At 61.7% G+C, this 22,957-nt stretch overlaps 3 protein-coding genes across 6 annotated transcripts; 2 read left to right on the top strand and 1 right to left on the bottom strand.

Moving 5' to 3' along the window:
* Window positions 1–545: 545 nt before the first annotated feature.
* On the bottom strand, window positions 546–15,315 carry LOC128806382 (protein O-GlcNAcase-like). Of its 3 annotated transcripts, none has more exons than XM_053975895.1 (17): window positions 14,226–15,315; window positions 11,421–11,472; window positions 10,272–10,369; window positions 8,612–8,742; window positions 7,972–8,143; window positions 7,620–7,718; window positions 7,065–7,349; window positions 6,839–6,961; window positions 5,230–6,497; window positions 4,968–5,142; window positions 4,630–4,686; window positions 3,935–4,020; window positions 3,605–3,709; window positions 2,326–2,417; window positions 1,783–1,975; window positions 1,493–1,664; window positions 546–1,244 (listed from the first exon to the last, which is right to left on the bottom strand). In XM_053975895.1, exons 1-17 carry the CDS (start codon window positions 14,464–14,466, stop codon window positions 1,108–1,110), a joined length of 3,486 nt encoding a protein of 1,161 aa, XP_053831870.1. In that variant the 5' UTR covers window positions 14,467–15,315; the 3' UTR covers window positions 546–1,107. The 3 variants fall into 3 exon arrangements, with proteins under 3 accessions (XP_053831870.1, XP_053831871.1, XP_053831872.1); XM_053975896.1 differs by lacking the exon at window positions 14,226–15,315 and adding an exon at window positions 13,264–13,604; XM_053975897.1 differs by lacking the exons at window positions 546–1,244; window positions 1,493–1,664; window positions 1,783–1,975; window positions 2,326–2,417; window positions 3,605–3,709 and adding an exon at window positions 4,783–4,837.
* LOC128806383 (caskin-1-like) lies at window positions 13,677–14,383 on the top strand. Of its 2 annotated transcripts, none has more exons than XM_053975898.1 (2): window positions 13,677–14,216; window positions 14,315–14,383. In XM_053975898.1, the coding sequence occupies exons 1-2, from the start codon at window positions 13,677–13,679 to the stop codon at window positions 14,345–14,347; spliced, it is 573 nt and encodes a 190-aa protein (XP_053831873.1). In that variant the 3' UTR covers window positions 14,348–14,383. The 2 variants fall into 2 exon arrangements, with proteins under 2 accessions (XP_053831873.1, XP_053831874.1); XM_053975899.1 differs by lacking the exon at window positions 14,315–14,383 and adding an exon at window positions 14,217–14,294 and having other exon boundaries at window positions 13,677–14,086.
* Window positions 15,316–15,347: 32 nt separating the features above from the next.
* DOK1 (docking protein 1) lies at window positions 15,348–22,397 on the top strand. The gene is made up of 5 exons (XM_053975894.1): window positions 15,348–15,839; window positions 16,011–16,304; window positions 18,458–18,566; window positions 19,156–19,328; window positions 20,871–22,397. Exons 1-5 carry the CDS (start codon window positions 15,777–15,779, stop codon window positions 21,999–22,001), a joined length of 1,770 nt encoding a protein of 589 aa, XP_053831869.1. The 5' UTR covers window positions 15,348–15,776; the 3' UTR covers window positions 22,002–22,397.
* The last annotated feature ends 560 nt before the right edge of the window (window positions 22,398–22,957 follow it).

Below are 22,957 nucleotides of genomic sequence, written 5' to 3'. Positions count from 1 at the left end.
CTCGGCTCCAGGGCCATCCCCGGGCCCCCGGGACGGAGCTGCCCGGCCGCTCCTGGGGCAGCGGGAGCTGCCAGCCGAGCCTCCGCTGCCGGGGTTTTGGCCGTCCCGACCGCACCCAGCCCTCTCCTCACCCCTGGGGCCGGGGCAGCCAGCTCCGATGGGCAAGAGAGGGAAACAGCCAGGAATGGTTCGCCCCTGGGTGCCCTTTTCCAGAGGCTGTAGTGGGGTGGCTGGTCAGATCCCCGCCTTGGTCATCCTGCCTGTCCTGGGCAGGATGGGACCCCCCCGAGCCCGAGGGTCTCATCCTGCAGGAAAGCCCTGCAGGGCTGGGGCCGTGAGCTCACACTGCCAGCGGCTGGAGCACCTTCCCGGAGTGCAGAGCAGGGTGAGGCTGGGGAGCAGCTGGGATGTGTGGCGAGCTGCTTTGTTTGAGAGGACACAGGACCGGCTGTAGCAACAGCCAGTGTGAGATGCGTGAGAGCGTGCGAGGGTGTGAGCGGGATGTGCTGGCACCCCAAAGCTTTCCCCCAGGAAACGAGCCATGGTGAGAGCCCAGCAAACGCTTTATTGCCAAGGACAGCGCTTCCCTCAGGCCCCAGGCACAAAAATAGAGGCTGCCTCACCGCATCCCATACCAGATCAATCCATACACACATGCAGGTCCTCAGTGCCGAGAGCCAGCCCCGGCACCGGCTGCCTGGTTTCAGCCACACGGGGGATGGAGAGAGCTGGGCAGCCCAGCCTGCGTGATAAGGACACCCAGGACCACAAACCCAAACACTGCTCATGACCTCCTGAGGGTCTGCAGACAGCCTGGCTCCCCAGCAAAGGTGGAGGGTACCCAGCAAACAGCAACAGTTGGGGTGGCACAGAGGTGGCCAAATCCCGTGAGTAGCAGAAATAACTCTCTGCTACCCAGGTACCTCACAGCCCTGCACACATCCCAGTGACATCCTGCTCGCCCCCATGTCCCCTCTCATGTGTACCTGGCCTGCTTGAGGTGCCCCTCTGCTCCCGCTTGCTCAGGCCGACGCTGTGTGGGATGGGGGGGTTCAGCCTGGCCTGGGGAACCAGCCTGGCCTGGGGGCACTGCCTCCCTGTGCCCCGTCAGAGGAGTCGTCCCAGGAGCTGAGCGCCGGGAGAGCTGCCCCAGGCCACCGGCAGGGCGACAAAGCCCAGCTTGCTGTAGAAGCTCAGCTGCTGCCGGTCGGCGTCACTGACCTGGCAGAACACTCCCCGTGACCCTGGAAGGGAGGCGAGAGCTCAGGGCACTGGGACCCCAGTGCTGGGACCCTCTCCATAAGGGGATCGGTCTCTCCGCTGCCCCTTTGTCACAGAGTGCCCCTGTGATGCCCTGAGACACAGGCCCGCATGTCCCCCAGTGCAAGGGGACAGGGGACAGTGCCTTGGGAGCACTGGCAGGGGACAGCTCCCGGCTCTGGTGGGTGAGGGAGCACTGGGATGAAGGGCAGCACTCGGAGGTCATGCTCACCATTGGCCCTGAGTGCACTCAGCAGGCAGAGGGCCAGGCTGCGACTGGCCCCCACGTCCAGCACACGGGGGGCCGTGCCCAGCTGCACCAGGGAGGGGAAACGCCTCAGCACAGGCTGGGGCACTGCCAGTGGCTCTGCGTGGAAGAAGAGCACTGCTTCCTCCAGGGCATCCTGCGGGAGACAAGCACAAGTGAGGGAACCCCCTCTACCTCTCCTGTTCCCCGTGGAGCCTTCCCAAGCCACACACTGCTACAGTCCCCGCTCCCCTCTGCTCCAGGTGTCCCCTCACCTGTCCCAGAGCTGGGCCCCCCGTGCCCAGGTCTGGGGGGTACTTGTGCCGTATGGCTGGCAGCCAGCTGCTGTCTCGCTGCTGCAGGAAGCCTTCGGCGTGGAGCGCTCCGGCTGCGTAGCCACACGGGCCACCCTCGTCCTCCAGCACAAAGGTGTACTCGGGGCTCAGGCTGAGGAAGCTGCCCAGGAGCCTACCGGGCAGAGCGGGAGCATGGCTGAGCTGAGCCTGGAGCTCCTGGGAAACCTCAGAGCAGCCTCCGCCTTCGTGCCCCAGCTGGACAGCACCCAGCACCCACTGCCCACCCCTCTGAGACCCCTCAGCCAAGGGGAGCCATTGCAGCCTCCAGCATCCAGGCTGGACATCCACAACGGTGGCTGCCATGTCCCTGCTGGATGGGGATGTCCCAGCATGGGGATGTCACTCCCTGTCCCTCCCAGTGAGGCCACTGCCAGCCATGGGGCAGCGTTGGTCCCCACAGGGATGCCAAGAGAGGTCCCTGCACCATGTCCAGGAGGGAGCCTCAGAGGGGCCACATCTCACCTGTCACCGAGGAGATCCGGGTGGGCCACGAGGATCTCTGCCACTTTGGGATCACAGTCCAAACTCTCCCGGCACATGCGGTAAAGCTCTCCCTGGAAGACCCGGATCCATGTCAGCCCTGGCTGTACCTGCCGTGCCACCATGCCAGCCACCACCTTCTGCTGGCCTCGGGCTCATCGCCACAGCACAGAAATTGCCATTCCGGTCAGGCATCCCGAGAGCAGCTGCTGGAGCACACTCAGAGCAGCCAGAACGGCACCAAAACCAACCCTGAAACTCAGGTCTCCAGAGAGCCTGAGCACAGCAGGACATCCCCAAATGTCCTGTCTTGGTCACAGTTGAGTTTGCTGCTGCAAACATTCTGATAAAAGCCTTGCTCCTGAAAGGGGAGGCTGCCCTGATCACCCAAAACCAGGGGCAGGACCATGCCCTGCTGTGCCTGTTCCTGCAACGGGCCAGTGGGCTCAGCTGGCTCTTCCTCTCAACATTGTTGTTGTCAAGGTTCAGCCTGAGCAGACGAGCTGCACTCGTGTTTGTGGTGGCTGGATTTGTGGTGTTAGCCTTTCCTTGAGCTGGAGGGGAGCAGGGTGAGGGACAGGGGTGCTCGCTGCAGGTACATGGGAAACCTTTAACATTTTGTCTCTCCATACCCAGATTCTCCCTTTCTCTCCTCATCCCATCAAGCCTCTGGGATGTCAGAGCAGGGGGCTGGCACCAAGCACTTCACAGCTGACAGAAACTGCTGCTCTGAAGCAGGGAATCACCCCATAAACTGGATGAGTGTTTGAAGAAGGGATTTGGAGATGGATCCCCACAGGCTCTGGCAGTGCCCAGAGCTGCAGACTGGTGAAGGCTGCAGGAAGTTGCCATCCAGACTTGTCCTGTTCTGGATTTTTCCTGACATCTGCTCACAGCCAGTGCTGGAGATCAGTACTGGGGCTGCTCTGGAGATCATCCACAACCTGGCAACCCTGCCCTGGTGCTGGTTTATCCATGGCTGAGGGGGTTCCCTCTCCTGCTCTGCCCAGGCCCCTGCCACAGAGAGGTGGGTTTGCTGAGGCCACAGTACATTCTCCAGGCTGCTGACCACGCCAAGAGCTGCCCCAGACCAGCTGGCTCTGAGCAGAGCTGGACACAAGGACCCTCCCCACCTGTGTCACCCCACACTGGGAGCTCAGCCCGGGGCCAGCAGCAGATGAGCCTGTAACTCATCATTTTATGGGCAGCACAAGCCATGCAGAGGCTCTGGCAGGACCCTCCTCCATGCCACAGCTCCCACCTTGTCCAGGGGCAGCAGCGGGCGCAGCAGGTACAGCTGGCTGGACGGGAAGAGTGGGGGTGGATGGTAGAAGAGGTCACAGCTGTTCCCCACGGGCAGAAGTGCCTGCAAGAGATACAGTCCATCAGTTCATCCTGGCTCCAAACCTCGTCCTGGAGGCAGCAGGAAAATGGCTCTGAGACTCCTGAAACCCCAGGAACCACAGCTGAGGTGCAGAGGCCCGGGGCAGCTCTGCCTTCCCAAGTCTGCAGCAGCTGAGCAGCAGGGTTGGGATGCTGGCTTCCCAGTGGCTCCTTCAGCCCCCACAGCGAGGGAGGGACACACTCTCACCTGCAGCTCTCCAAAGAGGCCCCCACGGCGCGCCCAGGGCTCGGCATCCCTCCCCAGCAGCATCGGGGCAGTGATACTCTGGCACCCTGGAAGCAGCAGGATACAGACACACGTGAGGTGAACAAAAAAGCTGCTGGGCAGGGGGAGATCAGCTCCAAGGAGCTGTTCCCCAGCTGTGCAGCCCAGGATGGTGAGGATGTGCCCTGCACGCTGCTTCCCTAAGGAAAAGGCTCGAGGCACACAGCTCCCTCTCACACTTTACTCGGAGACCTGCCCAGGTCATCACCTGGTAACAGTTCTTGGTTTGTGAGAGGTCACAAGACCCACAGAGCAACCAGGGAGCTCCAAACCAGAGGAAAACTGTGCAAAGTGATGCACAGGCATTCAAAAAACAGCCCCACTTCTCATTCAGGGCATTACTGCTCCCAGAACCCTTTCTCTACACAGGCTAAGGGGTCTTTGGGATAAAAGGGCTGGGGAACCACATCCTAAAAATGGCTGTGAGATATGGTGAAGATCTGCTCCAGTGACTGCTCCCTCCCTGGCAGCGTTCCCAGGGCCATTCCTGCAGGCAGAGTGTGAGGAAGGGCAGCCTGATGGTGCGTGCTGGCTGCTGCTGTGGGGCTGGAGGTGACGGGGGGCAGCAGCCAGACCCCCCAGCCAGGTGGGTGAGCCAGGGCAGTGCCCGTACTTACAGCCAAAGCAGCTCCCCCAGGTGCCCTTGGGGTCAGGGTCGCAGAGGAGGTGACCATCTGCAAAGGAGGCGAGGTGGTCAGCATGGCACACGGGGCAGCAGCAGAAAAAACGTGTCAAGGGGAGGTGAGCTCCAGGAGGGACCCTGGCACTACCCGCTGCACACCGGAACCCCACATCTCTGGGGTGGGTCCCAGACACCTTCACCTCCTTCTTGGGGAAGAGAACAAGCATCAGGTGTGCCCCGGTGCTGCAGCGTCCTGGCGCTCCGACACGGCTGGGTTTGGATAGGTGTGGTGGGGGCTGGCAGGGGCTGGCAGGGCTGGCATCAGCCACGTACCCAGCCAGAGGACGAAGGCACTGGCGGCCAGCAGCATGTTGCGGATGTCCCAGAGGTAGGGGTGCAGGTCGTAGAGCAGCGCCCTGCCGGCGGTGCTGACGAAGCGGCTGTGCAGGCGGCACGTCCGTGCGCAGAGCAGCTGGAAGGACTGAGCCCGGCCTCGCCACCGCGTGCCCTGGGGACAACACCGGCTGTCAGCCACCTGGGGGACACACGAGCCACGGCAGCCGCCTTCCTGCAGCAGCACCAGGACCAGCCTTACCCCGCAGGCATCAGGCCCCGTGGCCGGGACCCCCACGCTGAGGCTGTTCGCCCGCAGCCACCGAAAGTGCTCCAGGAGCTCCTGTGCCAGAGCCCCATGGTGGTAGGGCAGGTAGAAGAGCTCCACCAGCATCCGCACCTCCTCCAGGGTCAGTGGTGCTGTAGGGCTGGACACGGCCTCCTCTGGGGTCAGTGGTGCCGTGAGGTTGGATCTGGCCTCTTTTGGGGTCATCAGTGCCACAGGGCCAGGCTCAGCCTCTTCTGGGGTCATCGGTGCTGTGAGGCTGGTCCTGGCCTTTTCTGGGGTAACCTGTGCTGTTGGGCTGGTCCTGGCCTTCTTGGGGGTCATGGGGTCGGACTCAGCCTCCTCTGGGGTCACCTGTGATGTGGGGCTGGTCCTGGCCTTCTTGGGGGTCATGGGGTCAGAGCCAGCCTCCTCTGGGGTCACTGGTGCCATGAGACTGGTCCTGGACTCCTCTGGGGTCATCTTTGCTGTAGGGCTGGTCCCAGCATCTTTGGGGGTCATGGGGCCAGGCCCAGCCTCCTCTGGGGTCACTGGTGCCATGGGACTGGTCCTGGGGCCAGGCCCAGCCTCCTCTGGGGTCACTGGTGCCATGGGGTTGGTCCTGGGCTCCTCTGGGGTCACCTGTGCTGGGGAGCTGGTTATGGCTTCCTTGGGGGGCAGTGGTGCCATGGCACCAGGGCTAGCACCAACCTCATCAGGCAGTGGGGCTGGGGCACCAGGGCTGGCACCAGCCCCAGGTCCTGGGGGTGTCTGGGGCACATCAGTCCTGATGGCCTCAGGCTGGGTGCTGCTGGGAGACTGGACGGGGCTGCCATCCCCTGTCCTGGCATCACTGGTGGGCAAGGAAATGTTCTGAGTGGTGTTGGCCCCATCGCTGGAGCTCGTGGTGGGGCTTGGGCTGGGGAGGGTCTTGGTGGCCACTGGGATTCCTACAGGCTGGGCACTCCCAGCCACGCTGGGCAGAGCAGAGGAGGGCTCACAGCCCCCTGCAGTGAGCTGGTCCCCAGCCCTTGTAGGGCTCTGCTGATGGACACCAGCTGTCCTGTTCCCACTGTCCTTCTCAGGCTCTGAGGTCACCTCCCTGCACCCCTCCTCTGGTGCCACTCCACAGGGCTCAGGATCTGCCCCAGGAGCAGAGTTGTGGGGCTGAGGGTCAGGAGTGACCTCCTGCCCTCCCGCCGTGCCAGGCTGCAGCTTTGGTCCTCCCTTGAGGCCCACACTGGGGTGTCCTGGGGTCCTTCCTCCTGCCAGAAAGAAACAAGAGGAAGCTCCTTTGGCACCTGCATGGAAACTACTGCCCATGGGGCAGGACGGTGCCAGGGACCTCCATCCCTGAGCTGGCAGGACCCTGGGCTCAAGTTCAGGCCCCTGGGGCTGGCGAGGCTGTGGCTTTGCAGAGGCAAACATTGCAAAACACCAAGCTCACCCCTGGCTGACCTCTTCTTCCAGAGCTGGCCCAGGCTCCGGTTCTGCCAGCCAAGGAAACCCTCTCCAGGCTGCGGCCATGGCAGGAGCACCCACGGGGCAGCACGGCAGGATGGACACCCACACCTGCCCAGCATGGCATGAACAGTCCATTGCCTACCTGGCTCCAAGCCCTGCTGGTTTATCTCGGCCACCCACTCATGCAGCGCCAGCTCCAAGGCTTCCTGGGGGCTGTAGCTTCCATGCTGAGCACCTTGGCTGTCCCCCAGGGCTCCCTCCATTCCTGAGGAACTGCAGCTCATCAGCCTGGGCAGCCCTGGCTCCGTGCAGGAAAGCTGGGCAGGGCTGGGCAGGCACAGAGCTGCCTAGGCACGGGTGCCAGGTACCTGCATGGTCAGGCTGGGCACAGCTCCCCAGCTCGCTCTGAAACCAGGTGCCCAGCGTGTGTATGGGGACGAAGTTGGCCTGGAGCTCACAGTTGGGGTTGAGGAGCAGCCCGTGGAGCCTGGACATGAGGCCAGGAGCACGGCCCATGTAGGGGCCCAGGAAGACACGTCTGCAGTCGTAGTCGTTGGCGTAGAGGTTGTCCCAGATGACGGGGCGGCGCCTCAGGACAGCCTCCACCTCCTCCAGCAGCTCTGCTGAGAGCTCCTGTGACACCACCTTGGGGCCTGGGCATCAGGGCAGGGACACACGTGGGCCACAGGGTCCATCACAGACACACAGCAGGGACACACGGACATGGAGATGAGGTTGCAGTCACCACACCCACACTCCCCAGTCAGGGGAGCTCAAAGCCCTGCCTGGCTGGGGCTGCACACCCCAGTGTGAGGCACCACAGCGGGGTCACTTGCTGGTGGCTCTCCCAGGACAGCCACTGGGCCATGGGGTTTGCAGACACTGCACGTGGCCACACACCCAGAGCTGGCCCTGGTGCTCACCTGTCCAGATGACACCGATCCCTGGGAGCAGCTCCTGGCCGATGGTCTGCAGGTAGCAGGACTGGCTGGGGCTGGGAGAGCAGAGCGAGCTGCAATATTCTGGGGAGAGAGCACAGAGCATCCCCTGAGAGCTGGGGACCAGGAGAGGAAGGGCTGCTGGGATCATGGACTAGTCCCAGTCTAGTCCTGAGATGGCCAGAGCTCCCCTGGGAGGGTGAGGAGTCCAGGGAGAGCTGTGGGGGCTGCCAGGGCACTCAGCTCTCAGCAGGGACAGGGGTGCAGCCAAAGGGCACCCCAGTCTGAGAGGGCTCCCCGGTTTGGGCAGCTGGGGCTGCAGGGCTGTGGGCAGTACCTGTAGGGCAGAAGAGGAAGATGGAGGGCTGGCCCAGCTCCTGGTACACCTCGTTGGCCACAGAGGCCTGAGCCTGTGCCAGGGAGGGGAAGACATCTCTGTCAGCTTGGCACATGCAGGGGTCGATGTCGTCAAAGAGCAGCGCGAAGGAGCGGCACCCCATGGCAGCCACCTGTGGGCACAGACAGGGGCTGCTGGGATCCCCGGGCAGCAGAGAGCCCCAAGGGGCTGGAGAGGGGCATCTGGGCACAGCACAGCATGGGGCAGTTCTTCCTGGGCCGTGCCAAAGGAGTAGCAGCTGCCCAGGGAGCAACCCCACTATGCCAGCAGCTCTTTGCCCTCCCTGGGGATCCCGGGGCTCTGCTCCAGCCTGTGCCAGCCCTCAATGCTGCCCAGCAAGTTCTGGGGCTTGGCCGATCCTTCTCCTGCCCCAGTCAGGCACCCATGGAGCCCTCAGCTCTCTGTCACCATGACAGGGACAGCGCATTGGCCACTGGGCAGCCCAGAGCTGGTCCCTCTGTGCAGCAGCAGGAGGGGTTTACACCCTCCACACCAGCCCACGGGGTGGGCACAGGGACCACACATAAACACATGTGCCCCTTGCTTGGGAGCGGTGGGATGAAGGAACGGCCCACGGTACCTGCCTGAGTTTTTGCTGCAGCAGGAGCCGATCCCCGGCGCTGGAAAACACCATGTCCTGGCCAGCAGAAATGGCGAAAATAAACTCCACCCCCTGCTCCTGGGCAGCTTCGATGAGAGACCGCATGCGGGCTGGGGACAGAGCACAGCGGGCCGGTGAGAGCTGGGAGGCACCGGTGGAGCGGGACAAGGGATGGAGGGGACAAGGGATGGAGCAGGACAAGGGGTGGAATGGCACAAGGGATGGAGGGGAATAAGGGATGGAGGGGGACAAGGGATGCAGGGGAATAAGGGATGGAGGGTGACAAGGGATGGAGGGTGACAAGGGATGGAGGGGACAAGGGATGGAGGGGACAAGGGATGGAATGGGACAAGGGATGGAGGGGGACAAGGGATGGAATGGGACAAGGGATGGAGGGGGATAAGGGATGGAATGGGACAAGGGATGGAATGGGACAAGGGATGGAGGGGGACAAGGGATGGAGGGTGACAAGGGATGGAGGGGACAAGGGATGGAATGGGACAAGGGATGGAATGGGACAAGGGATGGAGGGGGATAAGGGATGGAGGGGTCAAGGGATGGAGGGGACAAGGGATGGAATGGAACAAGGGATGGAGGGGATAAGGGATGGAGGGGGATAAGGGATGGAGGGGACAAGGGATGGAATGGGACAAGGGATGGAGGGGGACAAGGGATGGAATGGGACAAGGGATGGAGGGGATAAGGGATGGAGGGGACAAGGGATGGAGGGGGATAAGGGATGGAGGGGGATAAGGGATGGAGGAAGACAAAGGATGAAGGGGACAAGGGAAGGAATGGGACAAAGGATGGAGGGGAATAAGGGATGGAGGGGGATAAGGGATGGAATGGGGCAAGGGATGGAGGGGGACAAGAGATGGAGGGGATAAGGGATGGAGGGAGACAAAGGATGGAGGAGGACAAGGGATGGAATGGGATAATGAATGGAGAGGAATAAGGGATGGAGCAGGTCAAGGGATGGAGCAGGACAAGGGATGGAATGGGACAAGGAATGGAAAGAATAAGGGATGGAGGGGGACAGGAGATGGAGGGGGACAAGGAATGGACAAGGGATGAAGGGAGACAAAGGATGGAGCAGGATCAAGGGATGGAATAGAACAAGGAATGGAAAGTACAAGGGATGGAGGGGGACAAAGGATGGAGGGAAATAAGGGATGGAAGGAGAAAAAGGATCAAGCAGGACAAGGGATGAAGGGGGACGGGGGATGGAGTGGCACAAGGGATGGAAGGAAACAAGGGACGAAGCAGCACAAGGTGTGCAGGGGACAGGGGATGGAGCAGGACAAGGGGTGGAGGGAGAGTGAGCCCCAGGATTGTGAAAGGAAGGAGCTGAGGTCATTGGGAGGGGAGAGGCTCCAGGGGGACCATTTCCACTCCCTTAAGACACAGAGGACTTTTGAGAAGGGTCTGTGGGCCTGGGTATACTCAAGCACATTGCCTGAGACCCACATGGGAGGCTAGGTGGTCTCTTAAAAAATTCCATATGATGGGCACAGTCTGGGAGTCTTCTTGCAATGCACAAGGTCCTGGCAGGATGGAAATAGCTGGGACACAGCCCATGCTTTGCCCTCAGGGACCCGGGATGCCTGCAGCCCCCCGAGGGGCCCAGCAGAGCCGCTACCTGCCTCATGCTCTGTGTAGGGCTCTCTCCAGAGCAGCCGGTGCTTCAGCTCATCCTTGGGCGCGTACATGTAGTAGTTCAGCCCCCGGCGCTGCAGCCTGTGCAGGGAGAGCAAGGAGTCAGCCAGGCTCCACACATGGAGACAGAGATCTCGGCCAGTGCTCCCAGTGCTGAGCTCTTAGGTTTGTGTCAGACACCACCAGGACGTGCCCCCTGGGAGGGCAGACACCTCCCTCTTTTGGCAGTTCTGTATGGAAAACATCTGATATATTCATTTGGTTTTATTTATCCTCCTCAGCAGACAATATTTTACATTTTCCCATGGTGAACAGAGTAGAAATCATCTTATGATAAAAGTCCCTTATTTTGTTTCTTTCCAGATAAGAAAAATACTGATGGACATGCCACCATGTGAACACATCCCAATCCAGCTCCAGACAAGACCTTCTCATTCCTGAGGTACTTTAAAACATCACAGCTTGTTTTCCTTCAATTTTCTGTACCTGTATCTCTGGTGCCTGCACTCTGGTCCTTAATTACACTTGTCACTGCCCACACTGTCACCACTGCCCACGGGAGGCCCTGCAGAGCCCCAGGTCACGGGTGGCAGGTCACGGGTGGCAGGTCCTGTCAGTGCAGCTCATCCCACTGATGGCCCGTGCAGCCGCTTGGAGAGGAGCTGCACACAAAACTCCCACCCCAGTGACAGAGCCTGAGCAACAGGGACACAGGGTGACACACAGGCACGCATGGGGACTCACAGGGACACAGCAGGGCCACCCACGCCAGGCAGGGATGGCAGCCTCAGGACACAGCAGCCACCTGTGCTCAGGATGGAGCGGTGCCCTCCGTTCCCACGGGGCTCAGCCCGGCTGCAGCGAGCCCCGGCTGGCTGGAATTGCCCGCCTGGTGTCCAGCTGGCGGCCAGCGCACCCACACGGGGCTGCAGAGGGATGTGCGGAGCCCCAGCACCACCTGCCGGCACCGGGCGGCCCCGCGTCCGTCCGTCTGTCCGTCCGTCCCGCAGCACGCACGGCCCGGCCAAGCGCGGATCCTTCCCGGGGCCGTGAGAGCGCTGGGACAAGGGGACACTGCAGGAGCATGAGGCTGCCACCCGCACCTTCAGAGAGGAAAATTCAGGGTACTTGCCATTGAAAGAGAAGTTTCCTCTGATCCATTGACCATGGTCTCCCATAGAAACCTGTAAAAGGGAGGGGAAAAAAGGCAAAATGCAGTTGTTGGAAAGCGCCTTGGAACGGTCTTGCTCTGGGCTATCCCTGAATGCAGAGATGCACTGCCAGACAAGCAGCACCCATTCTGCTGTTGGGACCACTTCCAGGGAAGGGCCCTCCCTATTTCTGCATGTAGGAAGATCTGGGAGGTGCAGAGCTGTTTGCAAAGCCAGGGAGAAAGGATATCCAGAGGAACACAAACCCCTGGGGACATCAGGTGAATAGCTTCGGAGAAATGCAAATTTCACAGCTCCTCAAAGTGGAGGTTAAAGGGAACCTGTCAGTGTCCCAGCACAGAGCTGAGATTTAGCAGGAGAAGAATCTTCAGCCACTTAAATTCTCTTCAAGATCTGGCAGATGCAACGTGAAGACTCACAGAAAACCCATTATGTCTTGGACAGTGATGGCAATTGACCATCAAGGTATCTTCCTGCTTTCTCTCTGCATCATGGGCAATTTTTGAGTCAATCACTGCAATTTCCAGCAGTCAGGGCCAAGGGGAGCAGACACTTGGGAAATGACAGCATTCCCAAAACTGGGTGGTGCACAGGGGCAGGCTGCACTGAACTCCATCAAGCTGGGAGAAAGGACCAGCTCTCCGTGTCTGGCATGAGGCCAGCGTCACCTGCATTTCCCAAAGCACCTGAGTGTCCCAGAGCTCATCTGCCCCCATTCCCTTGGCTCCCTTTGGCAGGAGCCCACCCTGCAGCCCCCAGCACCAGTCCTGGGCAATGGTGAGGGGGGCTTGCACCACAGCAACACCCACTCTCCATCTGTCTTCTCTCTGCAGACAGATTTTCTACCTGCCTGAACACCTACATGGGTATTCCATATACTTTGAAAAAATATATGGTCGCCTTGCTATCCCACTGTGCACGGGGCCAAATTTGTGGCCACTCGAGAATCCCAGCAAACATTTCGCCAAAAAAAAAGTTATTTCTGTGGTAAATAATTTGCTATTTTGAGATCCCAGCGAGGTCCCCAGAGTCCCTGCATGGCCCCTGCAAGTGACACTCTCACAGCACGTGTTGCTGTGAGCTGACGTGGGCTGGCAAGGAGGCCACCGAGTCCTGCACACGCCCTGCCAGCAGTGTTCTCCTGGAATGGATTTGCCAGCATCGTCCCTGCCCTCTTTCCCAGGTCAGCTCTACTATATCAATGATTCACATCTGACTCATGTCAGCTTCTCCACCCCTGCATTTCCTGTTTATTTTACATTTATTTGCGTGGTGCTCCTGCTTCCTCTCAGGTGAGGCAGAGGGCAGTGCCCCTCACAGGGGTACTGTGCTGCCAGCAGAAGGGCAGATGATTCTGCCTCGTGGGTGCTCAGCTCCAGAGCGAGCTGGGGATGTGGGGAGGGAGAAGCACAGAGCTCTCCCTGGCCAGCTCTGGGCACGGGTCCTGCACAGCTGTCCCACGGGCCGGGTGGGCAGGGGGGACACACCGGGAAGCTGCCCCTGAGTCCAGGGCAGCCAAAAACCCCGTGTAGAGCTCTGGAGGCCGAGCAGAGGGTCCCTGTGCCCCTCTGGGGGCTTCGGTTCTGCTGGGGTGGCTGCAGGGCTCTCTGGGGAGAGCTGGGAGCATCCCAGAGGTGCTGATCCAGACCCCTGGCAGAGATGGGGTTCTGTGCAAGGGCCCCACTCCCACCTCTCCCATACTCCCCTTCCCGACCCCGGTTCACTTCGGGTGGATCGGAACAGCCCCTGCAATGCCCGGGCGGGTCGGGCGCCGGCCCCAGCCGCGGCCCAGGAGGGACCTACCTTCCACCACGCCGCAGAGGAAGCGCGGCCGCTCCGCCATCCCCGAGCAGGAGCGGCCCCGCCGGCGCGGGGGCAGGCGCAGGGGGCGCGGGGGGACGGAGTGATGCGCGGAGGGATGGAGGAATGCGCGGAGGAACGCGCGGAGAGATACGCGGGGGGGGACGGACGAGTGCGCGGGGGGATGGAGGGGGAGCGGGGGTTGAAGGGGTGCGCGGAAGGATGGAGGGCGCGCAGAGGTGGAGGGAGCGCAGAGCGATGGAAGGTGCGCAGGGGGGGATGGAGGGTGCGCGGGGAGGGATGAAGTGTTCGCGGGAGGGGATGGCAGGTGCGCAGGGGGATGGAAGGATGCGCGGAGGGATGGATGTTTGCTGCGGGATGGAGGGTGCGCGGAGGGATGGAATGTTTGCTGGGGGATGGAGGGTGCGCGGAGGGATGGAATGTTTGCTGGGGGATGGAGGGTGCGCGGAGGGATGGAATGTTTGCTGGGGGATGGAGGGTGCGCGGAGGGCTACGCGCAGGGGCGGCTCCACCGCCCGCCTCCCCCCCCGCGCTCGCCGCAGCGCAGGGGGCGGCCCCGCGGGTGGGGCCGGGCCGCGGGGCGGAGCGGAGGGTCCCCGAAATCCGTGCGGAGCCCCTGGGAAGCGATGCTTGAGCCGCAGTCTCGGAGCCCGCGGACCGGAGCCCCCGGCGCTGCAGCCGCCGCCGCTCCCACGGCAGCCCCGGTCCCCCACGTCCTCAACTGCGGGGGTCCTCCCGGTGCAACACTTTCTTCTCCCGGCTTTGAAGCTTCCCGGGAGCCCACAGCCCCAGAGCTGTTCCCGAGGTGGGGAGTGTCATTATCTCCTTGTGTTCACCACCGAGCTGGCAGCTGCCCTGGCCGCACCCTCATGCCAGGCCTAGGGTGCGATGCCTCTCCTGGTCCGTGCCATCGGGCCGGCCCGTGTGCCTTGCAGGTGACTCACCTGCCTGCCTGTGTCGGGCTTTTTGCCTTGTGCCCCCCTGCTCTGAGCTGCTGACGCTCGTCTGGCTCGTGGCTGTCTCCGTCCCACAGGCTGTGCTGTGCAGATGTGCTGCCACGTCATGAGTTCCCTGTCCTGCAGCTGCACATCGCAGAGCCCTGCCCACACACACGGGCCGGGGTGTTTGACACGGCCAAGTAATTTTGTTATTTTTCAGACCACTGGGCCTGTTTGTTGATGTCATTGTTTTGCCAGGGTTTGCGGTGTGATCTTTCGTCTGTCTTGTGCACTTTGTTATTGGTATTGCTGTGGTTACGTCCCACTGCTGTTTCTAGCACGCTGTTCTTATCTCAGCCGGTGTGATCTTTACTTTTTGTGCCTCCAATTCTCCTCTCTGTCCTGCCTTGGGGGAGGGTAGGGCTGTGAGCAATTTGTCTGGGATGTTTCAATGTGAGCACTTAATTGGGGAATGTCATTCCTAAACCAGGACACCAGCACAGTTTTGTTACCGTGCAAGTCTGAGGGGTGAAGCCAGAACAGTGCAGAGGGTCACTCCTGCATCCATCCAGGCACTGCAAAGCCCCCCTCAGCAGCTCTCCCCACCTGCAGCCATTTCATCAAAACCACAGGTGGAGAAATGGGGATCAGAGCCTGGAAAACCAGGATCTGTGGCTTCTCCCTCTTCCCTTTGCGGGTTTATGTTGTGTCAGGAAACCGAGTCACGATGCCTAGGCCATCAAAGCAGCAAGAAGCCCAAGAGTGTCTGACCAGCAGTGACCTGGCAGGGTCACAGTGCCATCAGAGTGCCACCAGGCTGGGTCATCCACGCTGGGGTGTGCTGAGCACAGGCTGTGCTTGTCCTTGTTCTTTGCCTCGCAGCCAGCACCTGTCCCACCTGCAGCTGGGAATGCTGGATTCAAGCCTGGCCCTGCAGGAGGCTTCTGGGGCAGACTGGAGTGGCCAGAAATGACAGGGAGAGTACTGGGAGCAGCTCAGTGCCCCTGGAGCGGCCTCGGTGCCCAGGGACATGGCATGGTTGGAGGCAGGGAGATATGGATAGCATTACCCCGTCCACAAAGACAGTCAGAGAATGAAATCGTGCAGGGCTGTGCACACACAGTGATTCTTTGCCTTCTCTGCTCTCTCTGCGAGCACCTGCCTATTCCACGATTTTCTTGAACTACGTGCTTGAGGTAAGCAGCCTCTAGTCCTCCACTTCATTTTCTCTCCTGTCAAAGACATCACTCCTTTTTCCGGTCCTGTGAAACCTCACCTCTCCCCTGTCCACTCCCCATGTTGCCCTCGCTTACCCTCAGCCCATCCGAGCGCGTCTTCCCGTCCCCACGGGGAGCACACGCCTGTGTCACACGTGCGTGCACAAGCTCACGCACACGCCCAGGTGTGCCCACACGCGTTCACACGCATTCACACACACACACACACACACACACACACACACACGGGAGCACACCCCGCCCCTGACACGCTCGTCCCCGTCCCCGCCCGCTCCCCGCCCCGTCCCCGCCCCAGCGGCGCGGGCGGAAGCGCTCGGGGATGGAGCCGCCGGCCATGGAGGGGCCGCTGCTGGTGCAGCACAGCCACAAGTTCGGCACCAAGGTGGGTCCGGCGATCCCTTCCTCCCTCTCCCTCTTCCTTCCCTTCCTCCCTTCCTGCCCGCCCTCGGGCCCGGCTGCGTGCCGCGGCGGAGGCGCTCCGGGCGCCGCTCCCGGTGAGCGGCGGGCCCGGGCGGGGAGCGGCCCCGGCGCGCTGTGACCCCGCTCCCCGCAGCGCTGGAAGCGCGGCTGGTCCGCGCTTTACCCCGCCAGCCAGCACGGCGTGGCCCGGCTCGAGGTGTTCGACTGCAAGGAGCCGTCGGCGGCCGGGCGAGCGGGCACCCGGCGGCTCGCCCGCACCGTGGTGCGGCTCAGCGACTGCACCAGCGTGGCCCCGGTGGGCGAGGGCGGCCCCCGCGCCGGCACCGCCACCTTCCGCCTGGAGACCCGCGACCGCAGCTTCCTCTTCGCGGCCGAGAAGCAGCAGAGCGAGGAGTGGGTGGCGAAGCTGTGCCAGATCGCCTTCCCGGTGAGCCCCGGGCTGGGCGGGGGGTGCAGGGAGCCGGCGGCGGAGGGGACACGGACATCAGTGTGTGGCGGTGGCACCTTCCCACCTGGCAGCTCAGGGAAGGACGCCCTGAGGCAGCGCCTGTGGTCCCAGTGCCCGGCCCTGACGCTCGGTGCCCTCTCGATGGCTCCTGCTGTGGTTTGTGGGGCTCCTCAGCGTGCTGTCAATAACTCGAGGATGTGGCTCCAAATTTCAAGCCCGTGCTCGGCCCTGCAGAGAGCTGGCAGGAGGCCAGCTGATGGCCGAGGAGCGTTTCCTCTTGGCCCAACCATCGCTGCCTTTCCTGCCACAGCAGCGGCGGCGGAAGCGGAGCCTCGAGAGCGTTGCGGGACCCGTCTGGTTCCAGGACCTGGAGCCCCCTTTCCCAGCCTCGGGGCTCACTCCTGGCTGCTGCTGTGGGCACCCCATCTGTGCTGGGCCTCTGGAAGAGCTGTCCAGCCCCCCGTCCTCTGCAGCCCCTGGAGCTGCTGGTCAGCCAGCGTGACCAGCCAAGGCTGCTTGGGCAGCGGGTGCCGTGACAGTGTGGTTTTCTGTGCCCTTGGGACAGCAGCCCACGCCTGCCCAGCTCCACAGCGCTGGCTCTCCCTCCTGGGAGGTGTTTGCAGAGCACTGGGTTGGGCTCCAGCTGATTCCAGACTTGGAGTGCTGGGCAGGGCTGCGTGGCAGGAGGACTGGGTGCACAGCTGGTGATCCCAGGATCTCCCCTGAGTGTGATTTACCTTTGTCCTTTGAATGTCTCCCTGCAGTCTCCTGCCAGGCCAGGTCTGTGCAGCAAATGCCAGGGCTGGAACTGGTGGAAATGACTCTGTGTCTCCTGGTGCAGTCAGGGTTGCAGCTTTTGCTTTGAAAGTGGCTTGTGGGGCTGAGCTGGGGACACAACACACCCTTGGAGTGGGGCAGGGTGGTGGCCAGGCCAGGGAGCACCCGCTTGGAGCTCCCATCCCCCCACATGGGAGCCATCATTTGTATGCCTGAGGTCCAGAAACAAGCTGTAAGTTTAGGAGGTTGTGAGCAAAAGGCTACAAGGCTGGCATGTGTTTTAAAAAGGCCTGACCTGGAGCAGGAGGCACAAGAGCTGCACATGGCCTCTCTGCACAGAGCTGGAGATCCTCAGCTGAGATTGCTGATCATCTGCATGGAGAATGTGATTTTGTGTCATGTTCCTGCCCAGAGGGTATGTAGGGTCTGGCAGCTTGGGAGCTGGGGCCGGAGATCATTTGGAGTTCAGAACAGATTTTTTAGTTTCCTTTTGAAGATGAGGAGAAGTGCAGCCAAATGGAGCCTTAGAGGCTCTGGCAGATTTGGTGGCCCTTGGCTTTCCAGTCCCAGGCTGGAGCCCTGCTGTGTTGGATGCTTTAGCTGAGGAGGTGCTGCTGCTATCAGCTCTCAGGACATGAGGTTTTAGGACCCAAACACAAGGGCTAGATGGCCCCTTTTTTGGGGCCTTGTTTGGGCTTCTTGTTAAGAAGCTCATGTGTGTGGGTTTTAAACTGAAACTGTGGCACTTGCCTTCTGCAAGATGTACCCTCTGCTGCAACCCCAAGGAACAGCTCCACACACTGAGCCTCCCTTGTGCCAGCTGCACAGGGCTGTAATTTGTGAGGGGCTTTTCTGCAGGAGGATCTCTGAAAGCATCAAGGGTTCGTGTCCTGCCCCAGGCCCTCTGGGGACCCTGCTGCTGGGACACAGTTGCTGACAGCATGTGTGTTGCATTTTCAGTTCTGCTTGTGCTAAAATAGAAACGCTCGCTTCCCCTCTGCAGGCTCCCCCTCCTCCTGGGCAGGGCAGGACACAGACCCCCGTGTCACCAGCTGCTGGGGATGGTGTGGCCAGGAGGGTGTGTTTGGGTTCTGCCATGCTTTGGGGGCAGATCTGTGGGCTGCAGAGCCCAGCTGGGGACAGGGTGCTGCCAGGAGCTCAGGGAAGTCCCCCCTGTGCTGCCTGGCCCTGTTCATGTGGGCTCAGGGGGTTCTGTGGGCAGCCCTGGGGTGGGCAGGGTGCAGGACAGCCAGGCTGTGTGGGGCTGGGGAGGGCAGCAGGGCCCAGGCCATGCAAGGGGGCTGGGGACTGATGTGGGAGGAGAACTCTGGGTCTGATCTGCTCTCCTTTGCCAGGGAAACGGCCCCAGCGATGGCGTGGTGTCACAGTATGGCCGAGAGGGCAGCGGGGAGTCCCCGGCCCTGGAGATGGCCGTGAACTCCATCTACTACTCCAGAGATGAAGGTGGGACCTGCTGCTGCCCTGACGTGGGGCCACCTTCCACGGAGCCTTGTCCTGCTGCTGCCCCATCACTGGGGACACACTGGGCATTGCTTGTGTGTGTCCCTGTCCTGCTCTGAGCAGCCCTGTCCCCGCATTGGGGCTGGCTGTCCCCTGAGCAGCCCTGTCCCCGCAGTGGGGCTGGCTGTCCCCTGAGCAGCCCTGTCCCCTGAGCAGCCCTGTCCCCGCACTGGGGCTGTGTCCCCTGAGCAACCCTGTCCCTGAGCAGCCCTGTCCCCACAGTGGGGTTGTGTCCCCTGAGCAGCCCTGTCCCCTGAGCAGCCCTGTCCCTGAGCAGCCCTGTCACCTGAGCAGCCCTGTCCCCACAGTGGGGCTGGCTGTCCCCTGAGCAGCCCTGTCCCCTGAGCAGCCCTGTCACCTGAGCAGCCCTGTCCCTGAGCAGCCCTGTCCCTGAGCAGCCCTGTCCCTGCAGTGGGGCTGGCTGTCCCTGAGCAGCCCTGTCCCCTGAGCAGCCCTGTCCCTGAGCAGCCCTGTCCCTGAGCAGCCCTGTCACCTGAGCAGCCCTGTCCCCTGAGCAGCCCTGTCCCCGCAGTGAACGCCTTCTGGGTGACGGTGCAGCGGACCGAGGCCGCGGAGCGCTGCGAGCTGCGTGGCACCTACGTGCTCAAGGCTGAGCGTGACAGCCTCGTCCTGAAGGACCCACGGACGGACAGGATCCTCTATGTCTGGCCCTACCGGCTGCTCCGGAGATACGGCCGGGACAAGGTGGGGAATGGGGGCCCCGTGTGCTGCAGGTGCTCCCCTGTAGCTGTTCCCTTGTGGAAGGCTGAGCTGATGTCCTGCAGCCAGCCCTGCCAAATGCCAGGATTGCTGCAGCCCCTGGTGACCTTGACTGTCCTCAGTTCCTGCCTGTGTCACCATGCTGGAACGTGGGCTGGCGGGACGCTCGTCCCCTCTGTGGTTGTCCCACTTTCACTGAGGCCTCTGCTGCTCTCCTTCTCCATCCCAGCACTTCCCAGCTCGTGCTGGACGTCCCTCAGTGCTGCACACACGCTCTCCCCAGGCTCCAGGAACCTTGGCTCCTGGCAGTCCCGTCTCTGCCCCAGGTTCAGTCCCTCCCTCCTAAGGATGGTGGCCAGAGCAGAGGGGCTTTGAGACACCAGTTGCTCTGGATTTGTTCACTCTGTGGGGGGAACTGCTCCTATTCTCACTGACCTCTGAAGGTCTGCGTCTCTCCAGAGTCTTTGTGCAGTGAGTCCCCAGTCTGCCTTGCTGCTACCCTGAGTGCAAGGGGTATGGGCCACGCTGGACAGGGAGGAAGTGGTGGCCCTGGGGCTGTTTATAGCAGGGACCATGTTGGCCACACTCTGCTTATGGTGCTTTCTGCACATTTCCAGAGCACAGGTGGAAACTGAGCTGCCCTTGTGGGGGTGTCCAGCTCGTCTGCAGAGTCTGTGCTGGGGGCAGGAGGAGAGTTGCAGGGTGTGGGGAGCTGCACCCACAAGGACCTGAGCAGAGAGGGGCTGACTGTGCTTCTGCTCAGCAGCACTGACCCATAAAAAGAAGTTTGTCCCCAGAGACCTTTGTAGCAACCGCAGGGGCTGCTGCTGCCTGTAAGAGAGGCAGAATATCCTCCCTGGTTAAGGGAATGAGGCTCAGGAAGGGTGTGGGCGTCAGCTGGTGGGAACCTGCTCACCAGAGTGTGTTCAGGCCAGAGGAAGCACAGCCCTGGTGCAAGACTTCTCTTTAGAGGACCTTTCACCATGAACAGATTAATGCTGGTAGGTCAATGCTTTGCTTACTCTTGGTAACTGAGCTGCTGCTGCTGAGCTTTCTGTTGAAAGCTGTGTTCTTCCCCTTGTATCTCTTGCTTCCAGATCACTCCCTTCTTGCCTAAGATTCCATACTAGCTTCCCCTGCTGAACTGTCACTCACTTTCTCACCCTACTCCTTCCTCCGTGTTATTTCCTAGACTATGTGGTGCCAGTGGTAGAAACTGCTGGAATTGCTGACGTAAGGCAGCAGGGCTCCAGCAGGAGCTGCAGCTCTCTGGGGCCCTTGCAGTGATGTCTCCTCAGGTGTGCTCCAGTCCTACAGCTTGTAGCGTGGCCTTTCCCTGCCCAGCTGCTGGGCACAGGGTGGCCCTTGCTGTGGGAGTGGAAGGAGCAGGATTTCAGGGCAATCTCTTGTGCAGGATGTGCAGGATCAGTGCTGCAGCCACACGGCCTTTGGTGGGAAGCACAGCCTGCAAAACGCGCTGGGTCAGCGGGTGCTGAGCAGGACGTGACCCTCCTGCTTCCCCTTCAGGTGATGTTCTCCTTCGAGGCTGGCAGGCGCTGTGACTCAGGACCTGGAAACTTCACCTTTGAGACCAAGCAGGGCAACGAGATCTTCCGCCTGGTGGAAGCTTCCATCCAGGAGCAGAAGGCTCAAGTGGAGGAGAACCGGCAGAGCTGCGACTCGCTGGAAGCCGACAGCCCCGGCGTGGTGCAGATCCGCCAGGCCCTGGCTGACAACCTGAACCTGGAGCTGCCCGCTGAGGGGGATGACACCCTGGCACCCAAAGCAGGGCTGGCACCCAGGGCCGGTGCAGCAGCAGCAGCAGAGGAGAGAGATGCCACATCTCTGCTGAAGAGCCGGACTCTGCCAGAGCTGCCCGTGCCACCGGCCAAGCCCACGGTGTCCGGCACCCCTCCACGCTCCCCTCTGCCCAAGGTGCTCCGTGCCGTGCCGCCGGCCGAGGACCCGTCCAGCGTGTACTCGGAGCCCCTGGACTCGGTGAAGAGCCTGCAGCCGTGGCCGGACCCGCTGTACTCGGACCCTGTGGACAGCAAGGCCGTGAGCGTGGCCAAGGCGCCCGGCGGGGCTGCGGAGGAGCCGAAGCCGCGGCTGCCGGTGCCGCCGTACTCGGGCCCGTACGAGCAGGTCCGGGCCGAGGGGCAGGGCCGGGCCAAGGCTCGTGGCCAGGCTCCCCCTGGGCACAAGGAGCACATCTACGACGAGCCCGAGGGCCGCACTCCCCGCTCGCTGCATCCCTTCACCTACATCTACGACGAGGCGCGGCCCACGAGCGAGGCCTGGCGCACCCAGGGCCACGATGGCAAGGGTGGCTATGAGTACCCCTACAACCCCAGCACTGACGATTACTCGGTACCCACCTTCCCGGCCAAGGCCAAGAGCCCCAAGCCAGTGCCAGCCCCCAAGCCCCAGGCAGCCTTTATCCCCAAAGGGGCAGAAAGGGTGGAGGACCCTGGCAGGCGATGGGGCGGTGCTGCCCCTGAGAAGGCGCTCGCCAAACCCAGCCTCAACAGCAGCAACAACAACAACGTGGAGGTGCTGTACAGCCAGGTGGTGAAGCCCCAGCAGCTGCAGAAGAAGGAGCAGTGTGTGGATGAGTACAGCTTGTCGCCTCTCTATGAGGACCTAGGGGAGATATAAGCTGCTGCTGCTCTGTGTCTGTATCCCAGCAGGGACTGGGCATCCCAGTGCCAGCTAGGCTTCTCCTCCCCAGGATGACTTGGGGCTGTTTGGGCTCGGGCAGAGCCCCTTTTCTCATCAGTGCTGAGGGGCTGTGTTTTCCTGGAGGGAAACAGCGAGGGAGCTGTGGCTGGTGCAAGCCCCAGTGTGTTTCTCCAGCTCTGGAGCTGGCTCCACTGTGCCTTCTGATGTGCAGGAGGGCTGGTATTTTCTTGTACCTGCTGCTCTGGCTCTGCTCTGGCTTCCTGTCTGACCAGGCTGCAGGGCTCTGGTGCCTTTTGTATGGAAGGCTGCTTGCCATCAGTCTCCAAAAAGTATTTTTATACAAAGTTATTTTAATATTAAAGTCTGTATGTCTCAGAATGACACGTTTGCCTGTGGCATGGGTGGGGAGGTGCAGGTGCACCTTTGTGTCTGTGCCAGAGCTACTGAGCTAAGAAGGAGCCTCAAGGAAAAGTGCCTGCCAGGTTGAGCTGTGGCTGGATGCCCCGATGCCAGGGGATAAAGGGAAATGAGAGTCAGGCTCAGATATGTGATGGCCCCTAGGCATAAGGCTGGGCAGGGACAGGCGCCAGCTCTGCTGCAGCTCAGTGGCTGTTGGTGAGTCACAGGATCTCTCCTTCTCCAGCTTGATCCCACTGCTGAATTCCTCCCAGCTGCTTTGGAAGGCCTGGAGGGGCCCAGTCTGGATCCCGCTGACGTTAATGGCAAAATCTGTGATGCCTGCTGTGTGGGTTTGTGTGATTGCTGCGTGGCCAGCCTTGGGCAGAAGCCTACCCAGGGGAAAAACAGGTTGCCCTTTCTGTGTGGGACCACACCAGGCATGCTGGCATTGGCTGTCCCCAGGTCTGGATGGGGCTGCTGGTGACTTCTGCAGGTTTGGCAGCCTGTTGGTACTGACAGAACAGGCAGGTGAC

This window comes from Vidua macroura, chromosome 4 (assembly GCF_024509145.1).
Source record: "Vidua macroura isolate BioBank_ID:100142 chromosome 4, ASM2450914v1, whole genome shotgun sequence".
Lineage (NCBI taxonomy): Eukaryota > Metazoa > Chordata > Aves > Passeriformes > Viduidae > Vidua > Vidua macroura.
This window is presented reverse-complemented; position numbering and strand designations above follow the sequence as displayed.

What these genes read in the sequence shown, in the direction of transcription:
- LOC128806383 (XM_053975898.1), top strand. Translation starts at nt 13,677, where the DNA reads ATGGAGGGTGCGCGGAGGGATGGAATGTTTGCTGGGGGATGGAGGGTG. An exon ending in CCGGCCCGTGTGCCTTGCAG is followed by an intron (nt 14,217 to 14,314) that starts GTGACTCACCTG and finishes TCCGTCCCACAG; the next exon opens with GCTGTGCTGTGCAGATGTGC.
- LOC128806382 (XM_053975895.1), bottom strand. Translation starts at nt 14,466, where the DNA reads ATGACATCAACAAACAGGCCCAGTGGTCTGAAAAATAACAAAATTACT. An exon ending in CTGGGGGAGCTGCTTTGGCT is followed by an intron (nt 4,021 to 4,629) that starts GTAAGTACGGGC and finishes TGCTGCTTCCAG; the next exon opens with GGTGCCAGAGTATCACTGCC. An exon ending in CGCTGCTGCCCCTGGACAAG is followed by an intron (nt 2,418 to 3,604) that starts GTGGGAGCTGTG and finishes CGGGTCTTCCAG; the next exon opens with GGAGAGCTTTACCGCATGTG.
- DOK1 (XM_053975894.1), top strand. Translation starts at nt 15,777, where the DNA reads ATGGAGCCGCCGGCCATGGAGGGGCCGCTGCTGGTGCAGCACAGCCAC. An exon ending in GCCACAAGTTCGGCACCAAG is followed by an intron (nt 15,840 to 16,010) that starts GTGGGTCCGGCG and finishes CGCTCCCCGCAG; the next exon opens with CGCTGGAAGCGCGGCTGGTC. An exon ending in TGTGCCAGATCGCCTTCCCG is followed by an intron (nt 16,305 to 18,457) that starts GTGAGCCCCGGG and finishes CTCCTTTGCCAG; the next exon opens with GGAAACGGCCCCAGCGATGG.